This window comes from Schistocerca nitens, chromosome 1 (assembly GCF_023898315.1).
Source record: "Schistocerca nitens isolate TAMUIC-IGC-003100 chromosome 1, iqSchNite1.1, whole genome shotgun sequence".
In the NCBI taxonomy this organism is placed as follows: domain Eukaryota; kingdom Metazoa; phylum Arthropoda; class Insecta; order Orthoptera; family Acrididae; genus Schistocerca; species Schistocerca nitens.
In genome coordinates this window covers 316,780,118-316,802,829 of record NC_064614.1, presented here as the reverse complement: position 1 = coordinate 316,802,829, position 22,712 = coordinate 316,780,118, and the positions used below count along the sequence as shown (strand labels likewise).

General features: G+C 42.5%; 1 protein-coding gene across 1 annotated transcript in view; it reads left to right on the top strand.

Annotated features, from left to right (window-relative positions):
• Window positions 1–22,712, top strand: part of LOC126244898 (discoidin domain-containing receptor 2-like) — a 215,222-nt gene that overhangs the window by 131,883 nt on the left and 60,627 nt on the right. Inside the window, exons 4-7 of the mRNA XM_049948277.1 lie at window positions 3,691–3,922; window positions 10,332–10,479; window positions 20,849–21,019; window positions 22,175–22,308. Coding sequence (XP_049804234.1) covers window positions 3,691–3,922; window positions 10,332–10,479; window positions 20,849–21,019; window positions 22,175–22,308 — 685 coding nt within the window. The remainder of the gene's footprint in view (window positions 1–3,690; window positions 3,923–10,331; window positions 10,480–20,848; window positions 21,020–22,174; window positions 22,309–22,712) is intronic.

The window sequence follows — 22,712 nt, the reverse complement described above, 5'->3', positions numbered from 1 at the left end:
GAAACGATCATTGTAATAAAGTAACGGATATCAGAGCTCGCACGGAAAGGTATAGATGTTCGTTTTTTCCGCGTGCTGTACGAGATTGCAATAATAGAGAACTATTGTGAAGGTGGTTCGATGAACCCTCTTCCGGGTATTTTTAAATGTGATTTGCAGAGCATCGATGTAGATGTAGATGGTTCATAGGGACTGTGACCAGTAAAGTGTAACACTATAACCTTTGAGACGAAAAATAAGTTCTATCGTAGAATCTGCTTGCAGTTGTAAGATGTTATAACATTGCTAATTCTAAAGCGATACGAGAACAGAAGCGGCAGTTTCTTCAGGGCTTAGAGGTACACGTCTACTTAATCTTCAATAGAAATGAAAAGTTCGTGTCACGGGGCGGCACGCAGTTGTGGCCAATTAATATAATTACAGTGGAGCACTGCCGACAATACAAGTATAGCCATCACACCCAACAGACAAGAATTAACCGGTGAAATTGTAAACGATGCTTTTCAGAAAATCGTTAAGTGGTTCTCTGCAAATGGGCTCTTATTAAACTTTGAGAAAACACAGTACATACAGTTCCACACAGTAAATGGAATGACACCATTAATAAATATAGACTTCCGTCAGAAATCGGTAGCTAAGGTAGAATATTCAAAATTTCTAGGTGTGTGCATTGATGAGGGGTTGTAATGGAAAAAACACACTGAGGATCTGCTGAAACGTTTGAGTTCAGCTACTTATGCTATTAGGATCATTGCAAATTTTGGCGATATACGAGGGCTATCCACAAAGTACATTACGTTTTGGAATTAAAAATAAATAAAGTATTGGAATTTTTTTTATTACATACAGATGAAAGCCACACTTAAATACTACTTTTCTACATAGTTGCCATTTAAATTAACGCACTTATCGTAGCTATGGACGAGCTTGGAAATTCCTTCGTCGTAAAATTCGGCCGCCTGCGCCTTCAACCACGTGGTTACCTCTTTTGGGACAGAAAAGGTGTGATTTTTGTGGATTTCCTGGAAAGAGGCACTACAATAAACTCTCAAAGGTATTGCCAAACTCTGCACAACCTCAGAAGAGCAATACAAAACATGCGCAGGGGAAAGTTGGGCTCAAAGATCTTGCTGATTCACGACAACGCCCGAGCCCACACAGCAAATGCCACTCGTGAAGTTCTCGAATCTTTTAAGTGGGAGTTGTTTCCTCATCCGCCGTACAGTCCCGACCTGGCATTGAGGGACTTCCACTTATTCCCATCAATGAAGAAGTGGTTGGCTATGCAGCGTTTTGATGACGACGCACAGCTTCCAGAAGACGTAACCACGTGGTTGAAGGCGCAGGCGGCCGAATTTTACGACGAAGGAATTTCCAAGCTCGTCCATCGCTACGATAAGTGCCTTAATTTCAATGGTAACTATGTATAAAAGTAGTATTTAAGTGTGGCTTTCATCTCTTTGTGGATAGCCCTCGTACATCTCAGTAAATTACCTTACCACACCTATTTTCATTCTCTGCTTTCGTATGGCATCATATTCTGGGGTAACTCATCATTGAGTGAAAGAGTGTTCATTGCACAAAAGCGTGTAATCAGAATAATTGCTGGAGCTCATCCAAGATCATCCTGCAGACACTTATTTAAAGAGCTAGAGATCTTCACTGTAGCCTCACTATATATATATATATATATATATATATATATATATATATATATATATATATATATATATTCACTTATGAAATTTGTTATTAACAATCCGAACGAATTCAAAAGTAACAGCAGTGTACATGGCTACAACACTAGCAGAAAGGATGATCTTCACTACTCAAGGTTAAATCTAACTTTGGCTCAGAAAGGGGTAAATTATGCTGCCACAAAAGTCATTGGTCACTTACCTAATAGCGTAAAAAGTCTGACAGATAGCCATATAGCATTTAAAAGGAAATTAAAAGAATTTCTGAATGGCAACACCTTCTACTCATTAGATGAATTTTTGGGTATAGTAAGTGGGTAATTTCCCCAACCCAAAAAAAAGAAAAAAAATTAAGTGTCATGTAATATTTTTTGTAATATATCTTGTATGGACACCTTATATTAACCTGACACGTTCGACAGCATTAGGAAGTGTCGTATTCATGATCTGTGGAACAAGTACTAATCTAATCTAATCAGGTTGGCAAGCCAGAATCTCATGGTAATCAAGTGGAAAATCTGTTACACCTTAAATCAGGGCCGGCCAAATGCTGCACAGTGTGCAAACGTGCGGAAGTGCTGCACATGTGCGCACGTGTGCGACAGCGACATCTGTTATTAGACATGTGTCCTAAATGAACGGCGACAGCTCCACTTCCCTGTTTATGTGGTACAGGCAAGAGGAAAATTGGTCATTAAACCGACTGTTTCAATGTATACTTACATTTAGGATTTTTTTTAATGTGTGAAGGGCTACGCTCAGCTGAAGTCGATAAAACATAACATTCATGTAACTGTCGGTTATTATGCAGATTTCAGACGGAACTGATGAAAGATACAGCAATAATGGTATTGAAATAACAGGTGATCATCGAGAGGTCTGCGGTTATCATTCTGTTCAGAGGTCAGTGAGTCAGAAATTGTGTGGGTGTAACTGAGAGCATCGAGAATTAGTTATGGAAAACCTTGCATTAGTTTAATGTTATTTGAAATCGTGAATAAGGTTCGTTAGAAGTCACTAAGTGCTAGCTCAAAAACATTACGCGTATTTGCGTGCCGTCAGTAAAGCTGCATTAATACAAACCCATTAACTGTATTACAACCGAGCGAGGTGGCGCAGTGGTTAGCACACTGGACTCGCATTCGGGAGGACGACGGTTCAATCCCGCGTCCGGCCATCCTGATTTAGGTTTTCCGTGATTTCCCTAAATCCCTCCAGGCAAATGCCGGGATGATTCCTTTGAAAGGGCACGGCCGACTTCCTTCCGCATCCTTCCCTAATCCGATGAGACCGATGACCTCGCTGTTTGGTCTCTTCCCCCAACCAACAAACCAACTACCTAACCAACTGTATTACATGTCTTACTGGGTTAAACTGTTAACATAAAAGTAAATGTCTCAATGAGTAGACTGTGACAGTATTTTAAATGTTCAATACGCGAAATACCTTCCCATGGTTGGCTTGCAAGCTGTGGAAAGAGCACTATAATGCGCCGGTACAGAGTATCCCAGCAAGTGGATAAAGCGACATCTGCGCGTAGAAACATGCACTACATGAACGCTGACGGCTGCGGCGTGCACGCTGTGACCCGGAAGCTGCACACGTGCAGGAGCACCGCACGCGTGCAGAATTTCTGGCCGGCCCTGCCTTAAATGGAAAGATGCTACCTCAGGGAATCTGTTGATGTGTGTTGCTAACAACACTTATGCTTACCCCCGGAACCTTCAGTCTGTTGGTAATACTGGAGGATTTTACCAAACCTGGTCTGGAGCTTTCTCTAAGACTCTAAGCCCTAAAAGAGACTTCATCTGAAAAATTTTTGTTAAAAAATTAAAGACTTAAATTTTGGGAAATAGTTTTAATGATCTCATCTAGTGCTATAAGGCTCCTATTAGGTGGTATGCGCTATACGTACAGGACTACTAGTTATTGCGCTGTTTGTGGGAACGGACGGCAGACGAGGCTGAGTGGTTGTGGCGTTGTCTGTCACCAGGGTGCGGACGGATCGGAACGGCGGCGCGTGGTGTCCGAAGCGACAGGTGACGTCGGAGCCGGTGGAGTGGCTGCAGGTGGACCTGCGCGACGTGCACCTGGTGACCGCCGTCGAAACGCAGGGCCGCTTCGGCAACGGCCAGGGCCGCGAGTTCGCCGAGAACTTCCTGCTCGAGTACTGGCGGCCCGCGCTCAACAAGTGGGTGCGCTACCGGCCCAGCAGCGGCAAAGAGGTGAGTGCCTTCGCTGAAGCTGCTGCAGCTGCTGCCATCTACCGCCGCACAGGGGCGCAGCCCGGAGAGAGAGAGCACCCACCTTTCAGCTGGCTAGACTGGACGAGGGGGGAAGGGAGGGGGGGGGGGTGGGGGCTGAACTAAGAGATAGCGGCTTTGATCTGTGACCTGTTGCAGCGTGCGACGTAAAGTTCTCGCAGAGACAACGATTTCATATATATAAACTTACTTTTTGCGATATAGTTTATGATGTAAGATTGATCTGTACTGTAGTCGATACGATAGATTACGTTGAAAGGTAAAACTGTGTGCTGGACCGAGACTCGAAATCGGGACCTTTGCCTTTCGCAGAAGAGTTCTCTACCATCTGAGCTACCCAAGTTTCATATCAGCGCACACTCCGCTGCAAAATGAAAATTTCATTCTGCAAACATCCCTCAGACTGTGGCTAAGGCATGTCTCCGCAATATCCTTTCTTCCAGGAGTGTTAGTTCTGCAAGGTACGCGGGAGAGCTTCTGTGAAGTTTAGAAGGTAGGAGACGAGGTACAGGGGGAATGAAAGCCCACAAGGATCATTCTAGTGTAAACTACTGTCCTACAATTCAGCTTTTATTGACAGTGGCAAAACAGTGTTCATGGATGTATTTCCTAAACTGTGTAAAGAGAAAAGCCATCGAAATCGAGCGTCAGTCTACATAAAAGGATGAAGATGGAGACACTGTTAACATAGGACGATATTCGTATTCACTGGGGGCGGGGCGATCTCATTCTTGATCTCGAAGCCAATACTTTTTGCCATTTATCTTAAATTATTTAAGGAAAGTACTGAACTGGTATTTTCATAAACGTTAAACGAGTAACATGCTCCGCTCGTGTCGAAACTGAAATCGCCACATTCATATTTTATTTGTTTAATAAAGAAAACAAAGAAACGGAGAGTTGTACATTCTCTTCCGAATGTGTAAATATTTTGTTGACACCCATGTACGTAGGGAAAAATGATCATCATAATAAAATTAGAGAAATCAGAGCACGAACGGAAAGATTTAGGTGTTCCTTTTTCCCACGCGCCGTTGGAGAGTGGAATGGTAGAGAAGTTGTATGAAAATGGTTTGATGAACCCTCTGCCAGGCACTTAAGTGTGAATTGCAGAGTAACCATGCAGATGTAGCTCAGGCTAAAATTTACCTATCCATTGTATGCGATAGGGAATACACTCTTCTGAAAGCTTATACAGTAAAACTATTTTTAGCAGTTTTACATTAGGGTAACGGTTAATGTGTTTAACAACTGCTATATCATTTATGAGTCTGGATACTAAGCTCGTGTCAGACAACAGTATGGAAGATTTCGGATTCAATCTTAGTCTGTTTGAGGATTTTTTTCTGTCACTTATCTCGTCTGCATAGTCTTGCCTGTAAAGGCGTTGCAACGACCCCGGATTGAATCCTCCCGGAGGATTAACGACGAGATTCTGTGTGCCGGCCATCTTGCATGTGGTTTTTAGGCGGTTTCTCCCACAGTACAAAGTGAATATTGGGTGGTACCCAAGTACCACCTCAGTTACACAATTCTCCTACGGTATTAATTTGTATAAATCAAAGATACCAGTTATTTTGCCACATGGACAGCAAAATAGATGTCGACTGTAGAGGTAAAGAGGAAATTCAGAGCTGATTGGCAGAAGTAAGGTTTCCTTGAATAAAAGAATTATATTAATATCGAAAAATATTTGAATTCTAGGAAGTCTTTTGTGAAGGTGTTCTTCTGCAGTACTGCATAAGACGGAAATGGAACATGGAGACAAATAGTACAATCAAGGGAAGAAGAAGAGTTTATTAAATGTGGTGTCACAGAAGAGTGCTGAAGATTAGGTGAGTGATCAGATAACTAATGAATAGATACGGAATGGAATCTCGAAGAAAAGATATTACGGCACAACTTGACTAAAATACTATTTCTTTCCTATGTCAGTAACAAATTCTGTGGCTGAAGTCTTACAATATTTGCAGTTGCGAATATATTTCTTCTCTTGACTAAATTAGGGTACTGTTTATGGATTACATCATGAGGCGTCGAAGAGCCGTTAAATTAATGACGGAGTGAAACGTTAGAGATAAAAGCTGTAGAGGAAGACCATGGAGTAAGAACGGCAAAACAAGTTCAAGTGGATGTCAAATTCCGTCGTACTTAAGACTCCATCCTAAACTATAAGCCTCCGTAATAATTTATTTTTCATGTTGAGTCCACAGCTGACATTAATGTCAATGATTTCAGCACAGCTCAGCTCCCTGAAGATGTTCAAAGTAACGAAACACTTAATAACACAATAGATGTAATCATTTATTATAGAGAAGAGGAAGGCTAAATCATTTCTAAGGTCAGCAAAATGCAACTCTGAAAAAAACCCTGTAATTTTAAAATCTATTTTTGCGTTGAGGACAATTTCAGCCCAGTAAAATCTTTCCTTCGAAATAGTAGAAATATGACAGACGCTGTCCGCAGCTCGTGGTCGTGCGGTAGTGTTCTCGCTTCTCACGCCCGGGTTCCCGGGTTCGATTCCCGGCGGGGTCAGGGATTTTCTGTGCCTCGTGATGACTGGGTGTTGTGTGCTGTCCTTAGGTTAGTTAGGTTTAAGTAGTTCTAAGTTCTAGGGGACTGATGACCATAGATGTTACGACCCATAGTGCTCAGAGCCATTTGAACCATTTTTTGACAGACGCAACTTGCGAAACACGTTGTTAAACATAACTATGTTAGACACCTCTACAAGTAGGTTGAAAATAATTTCTACAAATCACTGACACGTAAGTATCATTTTTACGTGGATCTTCTGCAAACCACCGTGAAATGCATGGCAGACGTTATGTACCATTGAACCAATTCTTAGGTTTTTTTTTTTTAATTTTATTCACGTATGGACACGTTAAGAATAATTGCTTAAATGCCTCTGTGCGTCCTCTAATTAATCTAATCTTGTCTTCCGGATCCCTGTCAGAGCAATACATTTGCGGTTTGTAATACAGTCCTAGTTTTGTCATTTAAAGCTGGTTCTAGAAAGTTTCTAAGAGATTTTTCACGGGATGGTTTGCGTCTAAATGTTTAATAGTTCCGTTCTTTCAGCACCTTCGAAACACATCTCCCAAGGGTCGAACAAACCTGTGACCATACGTGCCGTCCTCCTTTGTATCCGTTCAATATCCCCTGTTAGTCCTATCTGGTACGGGTTTCCCAATGTTTCAGGACAGGGCGTACAAGTGTTTTGTATGCAGTTCCACTGTAGACTGATTCAGTTTCCCTAGTATTTTGCCAGTGAATCGCAGTCTGAAGCCCAGTTTACCTGCAACTGAGCCTATGTGATCTTCCCGTTTCATATCCCTACAAAGTGTTACACACAGGTGTATGAATCAGTTGACCTATCACAACTGTGACTCGTTTATATTTTACTTTTGTGAGGTGCGCAGTTTCACATTTCTGAACATTCAAGGCAAGTTGCCAACATTTGTACCACTTAGAAATCTTAAAAGCTCTAACTAAATACTTATGCAGCTTCTTTTAGACAGTACTTCATTATACACAATCGCATCGTCTGCAAAAAGTCTGAGGTTACTATTAATATCGCCAGCAGTGTCATTAACATGCAGTATGAATAGCTAGGATCCTAACACACTTTTCTGCGGCAAAACTGAAGTTTCTTCTGCAGCTGTCGATGACTTTTCATTAAAGATAAAATGTCCTCCATACCAAAAAATCCTCAACCTAGACATAATTTTCGCTTGATACCCCATACGATCCTACTTTTGATAATAAGTGCAGGTGAGGTACTGAGTTAAAAGCTTTGCTGAATACGGGGGACTACTGGATCTACCTGATTGCCTTGATACATTGCTTTCCGTGCGTCACGTGAGAAATGTGCGACCTGATCTACACTTTTGGATTCCATCCTGCTTGGTCATTCGGTTCAGGATACCTCTTCACGTTGGGTCTCATAAAATGTTCTAAGATTTTGCAACAAATGAATGTCAAAGGTGTTGGATAGTAGTTTCGTGGATTACATCTGCTATCCTTCCTGTCGACGGGTGTCTCCTGTGTTACGTTTCAGCTATTCGTCACAAGGAAGGATCCACGATAGATTATAATTAAGAGCGTGGCTGACTCAGCCGCATTCGACATAGAACCTGACAGGGATTCCATTTGGCCCTGGAGCTTTGTTCGTTTTTAACTATTTCAGCTGTTTCTCTACGCCATTGAGAATAATACCTATTTCACCCATCTTTTCAGTGGTAACGAGACTTAATCTGAGGCAATACTCCAGGGTTTTCATTTGTAAAGGAACATTTTAAAATGTTAAGCATCTATCCTTTTTCTTTGCTACCCTCATGTCAGTTTCATCCGTGAGTGGCCGGGGTCTAACTTTGGTGCCACTAACAGGACGGAAACGAAAAAAAAGACAAGAAGCAATTTTAAAGAGACACGAAAAATGTAGACAACTACTGCGATAAAGCCGAACAAGATATAACCAGTATAATTAGGAGATTTTGCTTTCTACAAACTCTGCATTGTTATAGGCGGAGAAAAGTGATAAACATTTAGGTATCGTAAGTAGTTACTTCCTTGTACAAAGAATCCGGCTACAATGAGTAGAGGAAGTGTCCAAATCCGGATTTTCATTTCGTTTTTGATTTTTAAAAAGTACAAAACATTACACAATTCTATTTCAAAACATGTCATATTTATTTTATAATGTTATAACAATTTATATTTTAGTCTTAGAAAATGTCATTGAAAGTTATAATGAGAAAAATTATTTTCAATAACCTTACTCTTTGAGTTTGAATAAAAGTTGCCGAAATCGATTTCCTTTTCAAAATAGCAGTAATCAAAGTCGGTAAATGATATTAAATTAGAGAAAACATCTTTTAGTTTCAAAGTAGGTATAATCTAATATCTGCCAGAAAGTTATAGAACTTCACTGTGGTTCCTTTGCTGAATCCAAGAACCCTGCTACAGAATATTCCTGTTGGCTTTGTTCCTAACAATTTAATTTTGTGACGGTTAAGGAAAAAGGAATTTCGTCTTTGAAAGGGCTTTCAATATTACATGTCTCTTCCAGCTGTATGGTCATTTTTCGCTAGTCATAACAAATAAGCCCAGGAAAGAAGCTTGCATAGCAAGATAACAGTAAAGCAGCTCTTCATCAAAATCTTTATCCAGGATTGTAGGTGTGGGTGTTTTGTTCTTGCTGCTTCTTCTGGTGTAACGTACTTCATTTTGGAAGATTAAACTGTTTGCTAGCATTCTTCCAATAAATATTTTCTTTCTGAAGTCCATCAACAGCTTTAGTGATTTTCGAAGGACTCCACTTTCTTTGATTAACATTCCTCATTATCCTCTGTGAATTTGCAATAGAATTTCAAAATAATAAGCGTGTGTACTAATACAGGCAGACTTTAAACATGGTTAGGTAAGGCGTCCTGTTGAAGCAACTGAAGGGATCCTGTTTATGCAGTTGCAGCGAACATGCTGTTAACCTTAACCAAACATCTAAACAAAACGCTTTAACTATAAACCCTATAGTGTAGATGCTTAGTCGCGGACAGGCACGACAAAAACACTGTTAAGCAAGTAAGCTTTCAGTCAAAAGATCTTCTTCCGAATTAGACGACGTACGACATACACATACCACATTAACGCAAACGCAACTCATACACGCATGACCATTGTCTCTGGCTGCCGAGGCCGCCGCGGCAACCCGAGACAGTGGTCATATATGAATGAGCTGAGTTTGCGTGAATGTGTGTGTGTGTGTGTGTGTGTGTGTGTGTGTATGTTGTCTTATTCAGAAGAAGGCTTTTGTCCTTGGTTTTGTTAAGCCTGTCTGCTACTCAGAACCTCCAGTATATAGTGAGTAACATCTATCCGTTTCACAATATTGTCATTATTCCATCCTGCATTTTCCATTGTCCAGTTTAAAGATGAATATTTATCTGAAACCTTAATATTCAAGAACGCGTAAATAGAGAAAGGCTTACCTGGTAATATATAGGAGAAATAACGAGAAATCTAGCAAAATGTAAAACCTTTCTCCACCATCAAAAAATATAATGGCCAACTAATAAATGACAATTGAAGGGGGTGACTCGTGCACTCTGCTACACGGTGTTAGACACCTAAATTAGTACGCACAATGGGTTCCACTAGAGTTCAAGAGCTGCAGAGCCAAGAACCAAGTGTTCCTCTTTATGGGGTGTGGGGGAGGGGGAGGGGAGGGAACGTTCCTCTACTGATAGGCTGAGCTGAGACATACTGTTCATATTGCTGTCACCGTGTGTCTTATGCTCCACAGACTGCTGATGAAGAAACTGTCACATGCCGCTAACCACGTCCTTATTGTGTACTGATTCCGCAGGTGCTGCCAGGCAACACGAACACGTACACCGAGTCGCGGGTGGACCTGGAGCCGGCCGTGTTCGCCTCGCGCGTGCGCTTCCTGCCCTTCAGCCACTACCCCAGGACCGCCTGCATGCGCGTCGAACTCTACGGCTGCCGTTACACAGGTCAGTCTCCTAGCGACCAGCAGTCATAGCGCGAAGCTACCACTGCTTCACTTTCAGAGGGTTGTTTATTGATTAGCAATGCAATCAAGGTGTTATCATTGGCCAGAAAGGTGCTGCAGCACTTAGTACAAGTACACGTCGGTCTCCTGAGAGGACCACACGGCAATCGGATTTCTAACTTTTTTTTGCAATTTATTGTACTGATATTCTGAACTCTCCCAAAGCAGTTCGATGCAACTCTAAAAAATTACCGAGGAAATCGACTTTGAAGTTTTCCGATCATGTTTAATATGCAAAAATAAGGTTGACATTTTTCGTCAAGCAATGTGGCTCTGTGGTAGAGTGCTCTCTCGGTGCTTGGGAGATATGGGTGCGATTCCAACTGTAATCATATTTTAACATAAAGGAGCTTGTTCCACGAGGACTTCCGTGAAGTATAGAACTCATAAGACGCACAAGATTGGTAATCGCTAGAAAGAGTCTCGTTTACATATTTTTTCCCGTTTTTCCCATTCAGTTGGATTACCTAAGTCATTTAAATATAAAATTCATAAGTTATATGCTAATTAACACATCTGATAGTCATTTTACGAAAAATGTCGCCTTCTTGTTTATAATTATATATTGCTCACAAAAATCTAATTTTTATTTGAAAGGAAAAAACAAATGGTTCAAATGGCTCTGAGCACTATGGGACTTAACATCTGTGGTCATGAGTCCCCTAGAACTTAGAACTACTTAAACCTAACTAACCTAAGGACATCACACACATCCATGCCCGAGGCAGGATTCGAACCTGCGACCGTAGCAGTCGCGCGGTTCCGGACTGAGCGCCTAGAACCGCTAGACCACCGCGGCCGGCTTGAAGGAAAAATTCTTAGTTACCCTCCCTGTATAGAAGACCATTAAACAAGATTGTATAGCTTTTTTGTGCTTCACGTAATTGCTCATAGATCATGCACCTTTGTTTCAAAATATGATTCCACCAACACTGAAAGTCTCAAATCAGCGGGGATGCGCTCCACCACAGAGCCACATTGCTTGTCGAGAAACGTCTACCTTGCATTAGCCTATTGAACGATGCCGGAAAAGTCGAATTCGATTTTCTAGAGAATTTTTTACAGTTGCATCTAACTGCGTTGTGAGAGATATATTTTAGTTCTGAACTGCACTTAAGATAAATACAAAAAAAAAAAAAAAAAAAAAAACATAATCCATCTGTCGTTTGGTCCTCTCATCGGTTTGAACAAACTTAGCGTGTAATACCTAAAGTGTGCGAAGGCCGGAGGAAATATAACTGCAGTTAAAAGTGATACAGAGCTTTAATCGAAAGCCCCAGTCTTTTATTTACAGCAGTGTAGTGCTGTATCCATTTTTTCGTTTCCTGGTGGCTCCTTCATGGCACTGCAGATAATGCTGCGCAGTAATCCATGCAGTTGCCGCTGATGCTCAGTCAGGATAGCCAGGCCTTGGGCATCTTTAGTGAGCGTTTAGAGAAGAGTTTGTCTCCCATTGATTATCATGAGTTTATTCCTTGTACTCATCACACTTTCGAGGGGTCAAAGACCGTTTACAAGGCTGCCACCTAGTCTTAACGGGTGAGAAAGATTGACCTTAAAAACGCAGTTTTACGAGTTGTTATCTAGGTCGTTGTAGTTGCCGTTGTCGATGCAAGAAAGAACTTTCGGCTTCGGTCGACCTCTTTGGCAGCTGCCATCAATCAGCATGTGAATGCCACCCATTAACCCATATTGGCTGTAGACAGAGAGTGCGTAGGGGACAGATTAGTTGACAGCAGTGCAGAGGAAGAACCTACTTCCGCTGAGACAACGATCATTCTTCGCAAGTGGGCCACAATGAATTACAAGTGAACAGCGTTACACGTTTAAAAACGATACGACGTGATAGTTCGCCTAACTGGGAGACTGCAAGATCTACATGTGACTGCTTCTGATTCCTTCTATTGTTCAGAACACAGTTAAACTATGTTTCTCTTGACGGGACATCTACAACTATTAATATTCATCATCAATGATAAGATCCGCTACAGTTGCAAATTTTTTTTTAATTCCTAAAAGGACAGCACAACCCAGTTTCGTCCGCAGCTCGTGGTCTAGTGGCGTGTGTTTCTGCCTCTGGATCACGGGGTCCCCGGTTCGATTCCCGGTCGGGTTGGGAATTTTCTCTGCACGGGGACTGGGTGTTGTCCTCATTTCATCATCATCATCATCATCATCATCATCATTCGTTGCAGTGGCTAGATTGGATTGGGTAAAAAAGTTGGACTGTGTAAAATTTTGGACTTTGTACGGGCGCTGATGACCGCGCATCTGAGAGCCCCACAAACCAAAAATCATCATCACAACCCAGTTTCAGGATCAATGTGTCACCTTCAGGTGCATGTAACATGTGAGTCCATACAATTCGAATGACAGAGATAAAATTAGGTTAAAATAGTGCGTCCTGGTACAAGGCATAAAACAGGAGACCCTCTCTACTCCTAGGCTTGCTGGAAAGGCTTTCGCAGAGCAGGACAGGAGTCCGGGCATAAGGTCGTGCCACATATGGATCCGCATAAAGTTAGATAGGCCGTCTTTCAAACACAGTGCTGCATTCACACCTACGACGCCGTGCCAAGCATTTGGATGCGGCAGCACAACCTCTCCAGCCGGCATTTCAACTTTGGTGTGTGCTTGGCACGTTCTTGATGAGTTGTATTCAGACCAGTGTTTGAAAGGCCACCTATGAGGTTCCACATTTGGCACGCCCTTAAGTCTGGACCTTTCTCCCTCTCTGCTAGAAACTTTTGGGCTGCTTAGGAACTCAGACGGTCTCCTGTGTTATGCCACGTACCAGGGATGCACTATTTTAATCTAATTTTATCTCTATTATTTGACTTTTATGGACTCAAATTTGATATGCACCTAAAGAAGGCACCCAGGTCCCGAAACCAGTTTGTGCTTTCCTTTTAGGAAATAAAAAGTTTTGCAACTATAGGATATCTTATCAGTGATGACTACTGTGGTGAAGGTAAGTATATGCCGCGCGGAGTGTCACTGACTACGCGGCCCCTCCCGCCGGAGCATCGAGTCCTCCCTCGGGCGTGGACGTGTGTGTTATTCTTAGCATAAGTTAGTTTAAGTAGTGTGTAAGTCCAGGGACCGATGACCTCAGCAATTTGGTTCCTTAGAAATTCACACACATTTGAACATTCTGAAAGCTAAGTATCAGTATCTTACATCAATTGGTGTCTACAATTCCTCAGCTGTACGCCCACTTTTCTCTATGTGTTCCGTATGTGTGTGTACCTACATAGACGTATGTTTGTGTTTCGAAGCATGGTCTTGATTGAATGATTAATTGTTGGTCTTTTAAGTTCCAGTTTCAGCAACAGCAACAGACAATTGCGAAGTATTCACAAAAACACATTAAGTTCTATGATTGGTCTTACACCGGTCAAAAGACCAATATTTCCATCGCGACCCCCTTCAGGATCAATTTTTACAAAGCTCAAGAACTCTTGTTAGACTTTTCATGAAAATGAATATTTGAAATTTAGTAAGGAAGGAAATGAGTTAACTGATTTCATTCATAGTATTTACTAGCACAAGTGGATCACAGTTCCCAGAATCACGTCCTTAGATCTTCGGTTAGATGGTTGACAACGTTATAAGAGACTTGGGTTCCAAGGTTATGGCTTTTTTTCCCCGTCTTACAGATCAGTTCTATGTACTGTTTTTGTAATCAATTACTTGCTCAGCAACAGTCACGCGATAGTGCAATATGCATTAGAAAGTCTATTTGAGATTCCGTATGGAATCAGTACTAGTTTCTTAATATTTTTGATTGCATTTTTTTTATTTAATTTCGAAGCACACAGGTAGGCTATCAGCAGCTAAAATTACTGTATCTTGCTCAGATAAAGGTTATTAAATTTATTTTTTTCTGAATAAAATTCTAGATGTATGCCAGCAAATATAAACATGCGGTTATTAACGTTAATACTATTGCATTTTATATGAACGTTTGTCGGAAATTAAGGCTGATAGTTTATTTTTTATGGTGTTGCTGCCCACTGCCCTATTGTCAATGATACGATTATGAAAAGTGATGGCGCGTGTGGAAGGAAGCACCTGAATGAAGTAGGATATGGTAGTGACAGACGTTTCGTGACATGATTACAGGTATATTTATTCAGTCATAATCGGACATGGTAATATGTAACTTGTGCCAGCTGGTATACAGTTGCTACATTAGACGGTCGCTGTAACGAGTCGAAATTAGCAAGCTTGAGCAGTTGTGACTGACTAAAAATATTTTTGAGTTGAGTTTGTAGGTACTGTGCTGAGCATATGTGTAAATATAGCATGGCACCGTACCGGGATTATAAATTTAGAGGAAACGGGAGGAAAGGTGTTATTGGTGGCAAACGGTCAATATGCGTGAGATGGAAGAAGAGAGGGTAATTGGAATGGTGTTCAAGGATTTGTGAGTGAGAGAGAAAGTTGATACAGAAAGCGAGGCAGAATTTGAAATGTTTAATGATCTGCAACGAATATTAATATTTGAGAGAGCGGAGATCTAGGCTATATCTGAGTAAACGATAATTGAAAAGGTGGAAGGTTTTCGATGATTGAGAGTTGCTCTAATACAATAGTTAGTAGTTATACAAAATTGTTGAGGCTTTCGTGGCCACTTGTTGACAAACTGCCTATTGGCTTCTGTCTCGGGTTCTTCGGCCGACGTTCATCTAGTGATTTTTCTGACGTTTCGCCAGCACGAGTGGCTGGCATTGTCAAAGCTTCACCCTCCATTGCCGGTGGTGAACTGGAGCCGAGCTCGCGGGCGCAGGCTATATGTACCTGGCGCGCCAACGTCCGAGGGCTTCTCCGCGGTCATTTCCGGTGCGGTTCTCCTCTTGCTACCTGCGACGGTCGTTCGCTGCAGTACGGGAAGCCAGGATCCGTTGACCTTAAGGCTTTCCTCTTTCTTGTTCAAACTGTTCGCGTGTTTTTGTATTTCTACAGCTTCTCTGAACAAGCGCGTGTGATAGTGCTTCTCTACAGCCAGAACTTCCGTGTCGGCGAATTTAATTACATGGTCGGTCTCATTCAGTGCGTGCTCTGCCACGGCCGATTTCTCCACCTGCCCCAACCTGCAATGTCGCTTATGCTCTTTGATCCTGGTGTTAATGGATCGTCCAGTCATTCCGACATAAACTTTTCCGCATGTGCCTTAAGGTCAACGGATCCTGGCTTCCCGTACTGCAGCGAACGACCGTCGCAGGTAGCAAGAGGAGAACCGCACCGGAAATGACCGCGGAGAAGCCCTCGGACGTTGGCGCGCCAGGTACATATAGCCTGCGCCCGCGAGCTCGGCTCCAGTTCACCACCGGCAATGGAGGGTGAAGCTTTGACAATGCCAGCCACTCGTGCTGGCGAAACGTCAGAAAAATCACTAGATGAACGTCGGCCGAAGAACCCGAGACAGAAGCCAATAGGCAGTTTGTCAGTTAGTAGTTATGTTTTAACAATTTTGTTTGTGAGGCCATCCTCCGCAGTAAGCGTATAAATATTTGTTTTGTAAATAAAACTGCCTTTTCTGCTGTTAGTTATTTTATTTATCCCATACGCGCTCCGCCTTCTCCTGTTCTAAGACATCATCAGTGGGATCTATAACGATACAGTTTTGTTAGTTATAGATTATCAAACAGTTGGTTCACTTCGCGATTTTTTGTAAAAAAAAGTAATTACTTATGATTTGCTGATCTGCGTTTCCTCACATCTGATCTGGAGGTCGCACTACCACTTTTATCACTGCCATATAATCACATCTTTGTGTTCTCGCCTTCCACACACTGTTCACTTTTCCACCACAAAAAAGAGAGAAACATGGTAAGATAAACTGGTTGCAGTGTAATATGAAAAATTGTCGGGATTTCTGTAATGTAAAGGATTCGAGCAAAATCACTTGTAGATAACTGCAGTAATAGTTTGAGTAGATGTTAACACTTATGGCTAAAGTTAGTTACATATACTACTCGTACTCTTCAATGGAAGTTTTTATCTGCTGGATTCCACCTGCAGTGAACCCATTTGTTAGATTCTGATTAAGTGTTGCTAAGTTCGATGGCCTTTACTTCAGGAATAACGGTATCTAGTCTTTGTACAGTCGTTGTAGCGTGAAAGTCCTTTCGCCGACATAGAAGTCAGCACGGAGCGGTTATTCCACCACTGTGCAGAGTGGTTGCCAGCGCCTTCCTGTTTATGGGAGCGTCTTCCGGCGCCCTCCATTGTACTTTGTAGGAATGCAGCTGCTCGCTTCCGCTGACCCTCACCTCACGCCAACTGCTTGACAGTTGAGCGTTTTCTTCTTTCGTTCCCCCACGAAAGACAAAACAGAACTTATTTCGGGCAACATATTAAATACTGTAAGCGTTGGCAGACAAAATACTGCAGACAGTTGTTTGGGCTAGACAGATATAACTGTCTCGTAAATAATAACTGGAAACCTCATTTTTATTCCTGTTATTAGCGGCACACTTGGCCGTGACTGCTTGACGCGTTACTGCTGTTTTGAAGGATATGTACGGTTCATGTGCTCAAGTGCTGCCTCGGCAGTTATTTTCACTCTCATTGTTTACACGTAAATAATATGGTCACTATTAAAAGAACGTCTATTTCGAATTATTCATATTCCACGGTGTACTTTTAAGGTCCATAACTTTTTCCTACCGTTTATTTCTGTAGACATCGACATCTGTCGGCAGGAAGCCACACTAGGGGACGAGGCGGTCTGGATGACTAATATGTGTCATATGCCTTAGGATACAGATGCTTGTCGTATTGGATCGAGTTACCGAGAGGGGGAGAAAAGGCATGAAAAGGGACAGACCGGTCCTGCCGGGGGCTCAAAAACGGTTCCACACCACGGGAATAGAACTGAAGCAAGAGTCTAAGCCAACAGATTTGAATAATACAGGCGTGTTTGGCTTTTCAGTAAGGTACAACTTAACCAGAAATTGTTCATAAAAACCAAGTGTAATTTATGGAAGAGTTCAACTTCAACCTGTCGAACATGTCCTTAACTTCCTCATCTCCTACTTCTATTTACATTACATATTTTACTGTATTTGTAAACTCTGTTTACATTCCTTGTCTTTTTATATTGATTGTATGAGTGAGATTACGTAAAATCCCCCACTTGTCTTTAGCAGACAAAGTTATTTGATTAGTAATTACTGAGAAGGAAGTTATAAACCACAAGTGCAGATGCTGTAAGGAGATTTTGCTAACTGCATCACACAGTTAAGCGTAGAAACACAGTGCACAATTGACAACTTGCTTTAACTGTAAGTATCAATGAAAAAGCATTCTGTGGAATTCTTTGGCTTAAGTAAGACGTAAAAGAGAGAAATTATTGTGGATTACTGGTCTCCTACACTGAAAAATTCAGGAATTACTAAGCATCTGCGTGCTAGTGCACACTGTATGTGTGACATATTGTTCGTTAGAGAGTGATGCAAGTGAATATGTTGTGTGTATATGCATATGCATGTATTAAATCGAAACCAACACGTATATGCTCTCTCAATGCTCGCCTAACCGTCACAAAACTGTCGTACTTCGTCATTTCGAAGTATAAAAGCTATTTGATGTTAAAAGTGAATTTCTCCCACAACAGGCGATAAAACTGTAGGTGACATGCTATATGATGCAAGGCGCTATGTTATTAATATCTTGACACTTAAGGAAATAAAAAAGTATCGTAGTCAACCTTCAGCATGTAACTAATCAGAGCAATATGGTAAAATGACGGAATATGGCTACTTTTCACTTCTAATTAAGAGTGATTTGAAAATGACATGAAGTACAGATGTTACAAATGTGCTTGACAATGAGGCGTGGTCGAAATTAGCACGAAATTAGCTAATTGCACGATTAAATAAAAATCTCTTGGCAGCCTACTACGGACCATATTTACGTTTATTAATCAGAGCAACGTCTAAAAGTGATTCAGTGTAACAGCAATCATTTGATATTTTTTGAATATATGAAGTCTAATTTCTTACTTTAGGAATAACAGATAAATGCTTTGCATCAAGGCAGGTCCACAATTCCCGTATTATGGAAACTGAACGACCTGGATGGTTTCAAATACCGGTGATGAGCATAGGTCAGTTTAAAGTCGGAAAAGTTTTGGTACTATGCTCATATGCTGAAAAAATAATCTTCAACTTCTTTTTATTGACGCAAATCGACTTCGGGGCTGTCAGGCCCATCTTCAGCCCCAAAGTCGATCGTGGCACAATAAAAAGAAATTGAAGCTTTTTTCGCCAGTCATGAAAAATTTATTCCTACTTTCAGCTTGTCATACGACTAATTTCCCGTGTTCCATCACTACAGAAAGTTTAAATAAACTTATCAGACGCTCGGCAAGCAAAACAGATCGCAGGAAACTGCCCACTCTAGTCAATAGGTCTGGTCGATCGAAAGAGCATGAATGCATTTCATTTCAGAAAGGTACTTCCGGTCGTACGTAGTAAGAAAATAGGAAACGAAATGATACTGGACGTTTAATGCATATTAACGGTTCATTCTCCATATAAATTGTACTAATGGAATTTGCGGTTTTACTGTCTGCCACTGCTCTAGCGGGAAGTGCGAGCGCGAGGATACAGTGTAAACGTACCTTTGTATATTCCCAAAAATTTCTTCCCGAATGAGCAAGTAACCGTCTTTCCTCGTCGTTCCGGCTGGTCCCGGCGGAGGATCGAATCCTCCCTCGGGCATGGGTGTGAGTGTTTGTCCTTAGGATAATTTAGGTTAAGTAGTTTGTAAGCTTAGGAACTGATGACCTTAGCAGTTAAGTCCCATAAGATTTCACACACATTTGCATTTGCCTCGTCGTTCCGTACAGCGACTGACTGACCACCTCCAGACAAACACTCCCGCAAAAAGGAAGAGAACAGCAAGGCACCAGAAAGTATAGCCAACCTTTGACTTTGGCCTGTTAGTCCAACCTAGGTGATAGCGCCACAAACGGTACGATTTATCGATGGGTAGTTGAATTTCGAAGTACCTGAATGGTGGATCTGCCGAGACGGTCTTTTCCACAGGCCTCCACGTTCACCTGACCTCATGCCATGCGATTTCTTTGCTTTGGGGTTTATAAAAAATCATGTCTACGTTCCGCCACTAGCTTATCTTTTGTTAGAGCTGAGACACAGAAATTAAGAGGCTACTCCTCTATTATTATGGATTTGTTAACCGAAGTGTGGAAAGACGTGTTTTTACGAGCGGCGTTCAATAAGCAATGTTACATATATCTCCTCGGCCGATTGCGGTCGAAAAACATGCGGAATTTCTTGTGGGACACTGTGGAACATTCCCGCCTCAGCCCTTAGGCGTATAGTTTCATGAAGTTCCGATAGTGGCGACTGTAAACGTAGCTTTCAAAATGGCGTCTGTAACGGATTTGAGTTCCAAGCAGCGAGCTGTCATTATTCTTTGGCCGAAAACCAGAGCACCGCAGATATTCATAGGCAATTTCAGAATGCCTACGGAGACCTGACACTGAACAAAAGCACGGTGAGTCGTTGGGCTAGGCATCTGTCATCATCAAGCAAACCTGTCCGATGTTCCGCTCACCGGGTGGCCGCGCACTGCTGTGAATCCTGGAACGTGCGGACACTCTCGTTCGCTGTGGCCGACGGATCACAGGCAAACATCTCGGTGCTCAACTGACTTCACACATGTCTCTGCACCCAAGAGAAGTTGACAAAAGTTCATTGGTCTTTTCTTCTCCACCCAACTTAGATTCTGTATTTCGCAGCTTCCAACTTCCTCCCGTCTGGCCCAATGAAGGATGAACTCCGCGAGAAGCTGCATGTGGACGATGGGGAGGTCGTTGATGCAACAAGATGTTGGTTCCGACCAGCGACCAGTAGAGTGCTACGATGCTGGCATTCAGGCATGCCTGTAAGGGGGCGTAAAGCCGTCGCGTTGTACGGTGTTTGTGTTGATAAATAGAATTTTGTAGTCAAAAGAGTGGGAAAGAATATGGTGCATTGGAATCCTCAATAAAACAAACACGCTTCCAGAAAAAAAAAAATGTGTTGCGTTATTTACCGAACGCCACTCGTAGTTTGGATGTGTGTCGAATAACTGAATTGAACATTGGCAAGAAAAACTAGGTTAGTTGGTCTTGATGTATGATTAGTTGTAAATAATGTGAATTACATTTTTATAATATGCCATTGACACTAGGACATTCTTTCCTGGACACACTGATGTTATTGCTGTTGTGTATGGACTAAGTAAGCGTGAATAAGTGTGCAAACCAGCGCGTTTTTTGGAAACCATTGCAGACGGCGTGCTGCGGTACTCGATGCCGCAGGGCGACAGCGAGGGCCCTGGAGGGCGCGAGCTGCTGGACGCGTGGTACGACGGTCGCTGGGAGGGCCAGGGGAGGCTGCACGGCGGCCTCGGGCTCCTCACCGACGGCAGCGTACGCGCAGACCTGGAGAGCCTCGCCACTGGTGAGTAGCGCACCTCAGCAGCCAACCATCCCGACCACCCCAAGTGTGCGCTGGCGATGTAGGCAGGAAACAGGCGGAGATATTCGTTCACTCGGGTGAAGCATATAGTGCGGTACTTACGCACACTGACCCAAAAATTACCCACAAGCGTGGAATATCCCAAGATAAATGAACCAGATCAATTGGTATCACCGAAACAGGGCATCAGCTTTGACTCATGACGTAATGGCGTAATTTTGTGTGACGTAATAAGTCTGAGGAAGAGAACACCATACTGAGAAATTTTTATTTGCGTCTATACTATTATTTTTTAACGTTTTGGTGACAGACTGATCTACGGCGTAGCTTGAAGTGTAAGTTAGGCTGAAATATGATATCTGGTTGTTAGCTGGCGTAGCCAACTATCGTAAATACGTAGTATAGTCACAAGAGCTGTAGCGTTGGAACGAGTTCTACCTTACGCAGAAAAGTAAGGGTATGGTTGTGAGTAGGTGAAGCCGTACGAAGGCGTTAATTTGGAATCATCCTATTACCGTGTGACCCGTCATTAGCTTTGATAACGGCCTCAATTCTACGAGTAAGAGAGCCGAAAAGTTTCTTCAGGTATGCTATAGCCCTGCTGAGCCTACTGGTTGACGATTGGATCCCATAGAGCCACCAAACTGGTGGGTCGCTGACTGCTACGTTTCACTCGCGCAACGACTAGTTCCAGGCATTTTATATGTTTGTTAATTTATTGCAGTTAGTTCTATAACAAGTGAGAACGCATTCGCTGGACTCACTGCTTCAGTGATCAAATCATAGCTCCAGGCCACGCAGGTTCTGAGTTTCGGTAAAATACAATGTACTGATAAAATTTAACAGTAGCAGTTTATTTTCTGCTGCTACCTTCAGACAACACGAGTGTCTGTCTACAGCGTCACAGAAAGAGTATCAGACGAATGTGAGCCCTTCGGTCTCTACCAGCCATTGCTCTGAATGTTTCTGGAAAGTTGACACGAATGGTGTCAATGGTGAATTCCGAGCGCTGAACTAAGGCTTTTTGTTTTACACCTTCTAAGTGTACGTTTGCCATGAATTATTATTATGCGATGTTGGTCAAAGCTCTGCAGCTTCAGTTTCATAGCAAACAGTTTGGTTTTGTTGCTGCTGCAGGTTACGGTTGGGTTGGGTGGCGGAATGAAACCCGCGCCGGCCAACCAGTCGAGATCATCTTCGAGTTCGACAAGGTGCGCGAGTTCACAGGCGTGCACATCTTCACCGACAACGAGTTCACCAGGAGCGCGGAGGTAAGAACATCGCATGTAGACTTACAGCACGTCTTATGAGAGGATACTGGTAAAATTGTTCAGGCTGCCACGGCCAGCTGTTAAAGTGTTGCCTACTGGGGCTCGATTAGGCACCCACGGGCGGTGGTCATTTAGAGGTTTCGCCATCGCAAATGGCTAGTGCTGTTGGACTCAGCCTCCATTGCTAGCTGCGAAACGGGGCCCGCTGCCAGAGCTTCTATCTGCTTGCCGCACTAATGTGGAAGCCCTGATCGTTAGGTTTCTTGACCACAACACAATCAGGATTCTCCCGCTAGAACCAACAACAGTTGCACACAACAATGGGAGAAGTACGTTTTAGTGACAAGGTAAAAGCCCACGGATCCTCACTCAATATCAATGACGGATGGATCATACATAATGCT